Consider the following 6,872-nt stretch of genomic DNA (forward strand, 5'->3'; position numbering starts at 1 on the left):
CAGAAAGGCGTAATTGGCTGATGGACAGTACGCCAGCATTTGTCCTTGTAGTCGAGTGTCATGGCGTTCCAGACGCCAAGGGCGGCGCTAAAGGCGGTGCAGACCGGAGAATCATCAAGGCAGTCCTCAGGGATTGGTGCCGAAGAGAACCTGGCTAGGGGCAGGGAGGTGGATGGTCCGACCGGCCGGCCGGAGAATGGAGGTGGCGGGGCGGGCGGTGGCGAGGGAGGAGGAGGGGGAGGATGAGGAGAGGCCATCCCTTTCACATAGTTCTCCTTGTCTCATTTGAACTTATGGAGTATTTGCTGGTCATACACTATGCATTAATTAAAGTTGAACGACACATTGTTTATTGTAGTTCGTCAGCGATTCAAATCATGGGGTGGCTGCAACTGCAACCACAAATTCTACCCAGCCATGCTCACTTTGATGCTGCTAAAGTAATGTGAGGGGGTCTGTTTTGTCGAAGAAAAGATAACTTTCATATTCCAAGCGAATCCTTTCACTTCTGTAATACTACACCGATACATCAGAAGATTAAAAACCTCTGTACAGATTACCAATGGGTAACAAAAATTGTCACTCTGTTCAGCCTCCGATTCCTCTCCCGCCAAAAGTATGAAGGAAAAAAAAAGAGTTTTCCGAAATCGTAAATAGGCCGTAGCTGTCAGCACTGATCGTTTGGTTGCTCGATGACAACATCGATAAGCAGCCCGGAGTTCTCATCGCCGCCGCCGGCCGCGACTCTCACGATGTGAATGCCTTTGCCGCTGCTCGGTTTTGTGTCCACTGCCACCGTTACCGCGCCTGCTCCGGTGAGCTGCTGCGCGCGCTTGGCCTCCGCAGCCCAATCCGTCCGCCCGATGGCCAGCAGCATGCGCACCATGCAGGCGGCCTGCGCCGCGAGGAGGCCGAGCCACAGGCCCTGGAAGTCATAGTGGTACCAGAACGCGAGGACGAGCGCCACCGGCGTGCCGACGAGGTAGAACGACCGGAGGTTGATGCTAGCGGCGTCCTTGGGCCGCGCGCTGCCCCGCAGCACGCCGCACCCCGCCGTCTGCGGACAGTTGCCGAGCTCGCATGCTCCCAGGATCGGCAGCACGGACGCGGTGAGCGTGATGATCGCCGGGTCCGCCGTGAACATGGCAGCCCACGAGCCCCGCACCAGGTACGCGAACGCCGACGCCGCGCCGCCGAACGCGAACCCGAGCATGAGACCCACCGTGGCGGCACGGCCCGCGCGCTCGGCACGGTTTGCGCCGAGTTCATTGCTGACGCGAGTGGAGACGCCGAAGCCAAGCGAGGAAGGGAAGATGTAGATGAGTGATGTCGTCTGGATCAAGATTCCCATGGAGGCCACAGTGGCCTGTGGGTTGGCGAGCAGGCCGCACAGGAGGATCATGATCTCGTACCACCACCACTCCAGGCAGACGCTGACGCAGCTCGGCAGGGCGAGGCTTACGAGCTCTCCCCAGCCACGGAAGCTCTCGGCCGAGAACGCAAAGCCGCCGGTGCGCTTGTGCACTCCCTTGTACAATACGTAACCAAGGAGGAGGAGGAGAAAGTTTAGATTGGCGAGCACAGATGCCAATGCCACCCCCCTGATGCCATGTCCCAGGACGGAGACGAGCACGTAGTTGATGGGCAGGTGGAGTGCAATGGCGAGCGCGGCGCACACGGTGAGCGGCAGGTTGATGGATTGCGTCCGGAGGTAGATGCGGACGGGGTGGAGGAACGCCTGGAGGAGGAGGTCCGGCAAGGAGGCAAGAATGTAGGTCTCAGCGACCGCTGCGATGCCGACGTCCTGGCCGCAGAGCAAAAGCAGAGGTCGCATATGCATCCACAGCCCGCCGATGGGAACAGCGGCCGCGACGAGCAGCAGCACGGTGCGCTGCATGGTGACACCGAGGAGCTCGTAATGGCCTGCGCCGAAGGCCTGCCCACAGATGGGCTCCATACCCATGGCGAGGCCAGATAGCACGGAGTAGCCGGTGATGTTGGCGAAGCCGATGGCGAGTGACCCGCCGGCGAGTGCCAGCCCCCCGAGGCGGCCGAGGAAGAGCATCGAAATCATGGACCGGAGGTAGAGCAGCAGCCCCGTGAGAATCATGGGCATCGCGAGGCCCAGTATGGACCGCGCCTCCCCCCCAGCCGCGGCGGCCGACATCGACGGCAGCATGGGAAATGCCAAGGACAAAGAAACGGACCAGGCTTCCTTTACCGCTGTGGCAAGCCGACCTGGCGGCTTGCAAGTGAGCACCGGCGGCAGCTCCTCCATGGGCACGACCACCTCAGCCTTGGGGAGCAAAGAGGCCGTGATGCCATCGCCCGCATGCTCACCATGTCGGTACGACACGGTGACCGTGGAATCGGAGCAGGGCGACATGGCCTCCGCGAAACAGAGGAGCTAACTGCCTGCTGGCCCGAGCTCAGGAGGGAGAGGGACGTCTCGGGGTCCGCCCGGTTGATTGCTGGATTGACTCCGTTCCGTCTGCCACGAGACAAGCCGCTGTCTCCGGCGCCGAGGCGAAGGAATCGTTGGCAGAAGAAACAGATTCGTGCTTGGTTGGTGAGAGCGGTGCAAGGGGATGCGCGCGCGAGGGAGGGCTTATATAGGCAGCCGGTGGAAGGAAGGTGAGCGAGCTAGGCAAAATTGGGCATGGAGCCATGGACCGCACGCAAGCGGGATTGCTCTCTTGGGTCGTTCCCGTCACGTCCGGTTTTTGGATGGGCCTTGTCTTCGGCTGCGGTGACGACTTGGAATTTTCAGCTTTGCCTTTCCAGCTACGGGACATGCCAGTGTTCAACAACAGCAGGTTAGATCCAGGAGCCCCTTTCCCCCTCACCGTCTTTCTTTTCAGCCATTCCGCACGATGCAATTTCGGTTCCTTTAAGAAAAAAACCGATTCCAATTCATTCTTAAAACTTCTTTTTTTCCCCGACGTGTGATGAACTATTTTTTACTATAATACATACGCAGACGCTCATATGTACGAGCATATGCTTATCACATTTTGGAACACACGCACACTTAACACCTATGAACACATCCTAGAGACTGAGCCGACACATCGTTTTGAGATTGAGTAAGTCATCACAAACGCCTCCGTAGTCGACGGGACATCTCCTCCCTCGGAACAAATATCGTCGGAATGACTGGAATAAATATACAAGCACCAACGCCAAGTCTAAGACTTAAACTTTGATGGGTTGGTTCCACCATAACAACATAACCATCTGAGCTAGACTCACTTCGCACGTGTGCTGAACCGCTGATAGTGTGTGAAGTTGTACTGCTTCTATATTACCACCGCGTAGAAATTAGTAGTACTGTTTGATCTTTACTAGTAAGCATGTACGTGCAACGCACGTCTATATAGACGTGTCAGTCATGGAAGTTTGTTCTCGAGAAAGAAAAGGCCCCCATGTCGCTTGCTCGAGTGACATGAGTGGCGACCCTAGCGCCTCCCTTCCTTCCCTCCTATCTTCCTCATTGTCATTGGAGGAAACTGTTGGGCAAATTGGTGTATGTGGTGAATTTGATATGTCGTAAAACATAGTAAGGGCCAACATGTAATGTGGATCAACATTTTACAACGTGTGGTACAATCTCTCTGTTTCATATAACAAAACCTGATAAGTCTGTTCGGTTGTAAACATGAAGATGCTTTCAAGACACTCTCCATTGGCACCGTTTTCTTCAAATGCTTGGTGATAACCAGCAAGGTTTATCCCTTCAAACCGTAACCCCACACCCCACATCCTGCAAGTGAACAACTACTTTATCAAGACAACAAAGAGTATTTTGAATTATAAGCAGCAATCTAGAGCTTGCACTATTATAATTCTCTTGCTTGAAAATGATCTATGTTGATCTAAGTGAAGAAAGAAAATAGAATAGCTCGTTTGAATAAAAATAGCAGAGCACCATTGTTTTTTTGCAATTCCAGAGTTATTTCTTGAAATCTTGAAAATGCTTCTATTGCACATTAACAACATTGGACAATTCGTCATAAAAATGCATTATTCAAAAGAGAATGATTCAGTTCCATACAATCCTATACTGAAAAAATGCACTCTTTCGTCTCATTTCCAAACCATACTGGGTAACATGAACATTTCAGTTAAAGAGTTACCACACCTTTCTCATTTGAAAATGTATCTCTTGATTCAGTATCACCACCGAGGCACCCACCATTTATACCGAATTTTTTTTAGTACCTATGAATAATGTAAACATAATATTGCTAGGGAGTTGGAGGGCTTAATGCGATATCTCAGATGCCGCAGTACCTAGCCCTGATCCTAGTAAAGAGGGGGGGGGGGGTCAAATTAGGCATTTCAATTAAAGAGTTACCACACCTTTCTCATTAGAAGCTATATCTCTTGATTCAGTATCACCACCGAGGCATCCATCGTTTATACCAAATTTTTTGTAGTACCTACGAATAATGTAAACATAATTTTGCTAGAGAGTTGGAGGGCTTAATGCGATATCTCAAATGCCACACTACCTAGCCCTGAACCTAGCAAAGAGGAGACAAAGAAGGCATCACACACTCAGAACCTCCTCCATTACACCACGTGTGCATTTTTAAAGAAACTCATGTGTGTGAAATATAGGAGTGTGCAAGTTTTAAGGGGAGTGTGCAAGTTTTAAGGGCAGAACTGGCACCAGCATGTTTGATTCAAACTTGGAAAACAATAAAACTTAGCCTACAATGGACACCATCAAACAATTTCCAGAAAGGACAGTTAGAATTGTTTTTCATCTTCCCTATTACAGGAACAATGATTCCGAACTGAGGAGGTGGAGGGAGAGGGATTTGCATTACCATAATCTAAAGCCTAGCGCGATATGGCAGAGGAATGATTGAAAGTCATGGATCAAGGATAATCCTAATCCACTGTCAGTAGAATGTAGTGTACTGTAGAAAGCCCAAACTTACCGAGGCAAATCGCCTAAAGGCAAATGAAACTCACCATGGGATGGAAGTTCCTCATCATCTGCCGACCTACGGCGAGGGAGGAGTGAGCAGATGGCGGCGTGTTCATACTTGTGGTGCATCCGATTCTGTGGTGAGCAGTTCTGTTTGGCACGCTGATGAATGACACAAATTGTGGTGGTGACCATCCAGCTAGGTCCGTGGACGTCAGGCCAAGACATTGAAGCCCTCGTCCACCTGACAACATAACAAATAAAGATTTTCAGTTCAGTTGTTGATCTCGATTCTCGACAGGTGAGTATGATACTTGTATTAACACTTGAATGGCACCTATTTGTTTAATGTAAGGATAAACACACTTTACTTCTCCAACCATATCACTCGATACAGTAAGAAAAGAAAAAAGCAAAAAATACAGTACACTCAGTAGAAAGTAGTGAAAAAAAGCTGGTAGAAAACCTTGTGAATTACAATAGCTTCACAGTCGTAGCCATAAGAGAACGGAGGGAGTAGATGGCCACACGGACGAAAAAACAACAAACACCAGCAGCACTACAACCCAAATCTGAGCCAAACCGGGCCACCTGAGGGCCATGCGGCAAGAGATCACCTATGAGGTAAACACGATGGTTGACAAATATGCATATTGGTAATGAAAATCATGACATGGCATCAGGCAAATCAACGCATATAAATTGGGCAGCTTGCTTTCAAAATGATGTTTGACTCTACTTATAAATGGAGAACTACCATTCATTGAGGTGTACATATCAAGCTATAGCATGATTTTAGTTAAATCGAAGACGACGAATTTTGCCTCACGTGAACAAGCATCCCTTAGTAGCGATACTCATCATAGATGCCACCACATAGCCCAGCTCACAAAGAGCTGCAAGATGGAAAAAATAATGGATTAGTTATGGTACTCAACAATCCTTGACTCAAATAAAATATATAGTTCACACCTTGTTATCCATTGCTCCATAAATCAGGCTACGCACACAATTTCAGTTTACACAAACCCATATACATCAACGGATTAATCAAATTTCACTGATAGGCAGAATATCTAAATAGCAAGGTATTATGTGTGAACCATAGCACACATCCTGTAATTCAGTCTTTAAAGATGCATCGAATCAGTCTAAACTTTTAAGTACACAGCCTTATAAAATTTCAGTTCTAATATCATTTACATTTGTTCACGAGGAAAACACATCAAAAGCAGTTTGTAAGTACCTATCAGATTTACACCAAGTGGTTAAGTGGATATAACAAAATTCCGAATTATATAAGTTGTCACCTGCCACTTGCATTGCAAACTTTTTGCTGACATCCAAAACGTACAGGCATCAGCTAGAGCAAGAACTTACAAGAAGCAGGTACAACAAGCAGCGCCAGTAGAAACAGAGCAAGCAGCGCTGCCTAGCCACCTCGCCGCCTCCAAGCTAGACTCGAGGGCCAGTGCACACACGCGCACTGCATCTGCCGACGGGGCAAAGCAAAGCACGGTGCAGAATTGCACTGACCACCGTCGCTGAAACGGGAACCTGACGTAGTAGGCAGCCGGACGCCAGGGTAAAGAGCGGATAAGCAGTGTCCGGGATGTCACAGCCGGCGGGGAGAGAGTCACGGGGGAGGGGCGGACGTCGATTTGCAGAGGAACAGCGAGCCCGCGACGATGTCTTGGTAAACAGAGCTTGGGCGGCGGATTCCGCATGCTCGTCAACGGCATGTGCGGCTCCGTCGGGTTGTATGCCTAAGGGTTCAGCGACGGGCGGTGATGCGGCGTCCGACAACGGCGGGGAAGATGGGGCGTTTGGGTTGGAGGGTGGGCGCGATCTGGGCGATGACGATGTGCGTGGGGCGAGGGCCAAGAGGAGGAGCGGCGGCGGAGTGTCAGGCGGCAGCGCGGACTGGGATTGG

General features: G+C 50.5%; 1 protein-coding gene across 1 annotated transcript; it reads right to left on the reverse strand.

The window, feature by feature from the left end:
- Nucleotides 1–595: 595 nt before the first annotated feature.
- LOC123134289 (protein DETOXIFICATION 49-like) lies at nucleotides 596–2,558 on the reverse strand. The gene has a single exon (XM_044553558.1). The coding sequence runs from the start codon at nucleotides 2,384–2,386 to the stop codon at nucleotides 668–670; it is 1,719 nt and encodes a 572-aa protein (XP_044409493.1). The 5' UTR covers nucleotides 2,387–2,558; the 3' UTR covers nucleotides 596–667.
- Between the last annotated feature and the right edge of the window lie 4,314 nt (nucleotides 2,559–6,872).

Source organism: Triticum aestivum, chromosome 6B (genome assembly GCF_018294505.1).
Source record: "Triticum aestivum cultivar Chinese Spring chromosome 6B, IWGSC CS RefSeq v2.1, whole genome shotgun sequence".
NCBI lineage: Eukaryota > Viridiplantae > Streptophyta > Magnoliopsida > Poales > Poaceae > Triticum > Triticum aestivum.

Excerpts from the sequence above, each read along its gene's own strand:
- LOC123134289 (XM_044553558.1), bottom strand. The coding sequence starts at position 2,386 with ATGTCGCCCTGCTCCGATTCCACGGTCACCGTGTCGTACCGACATGGT.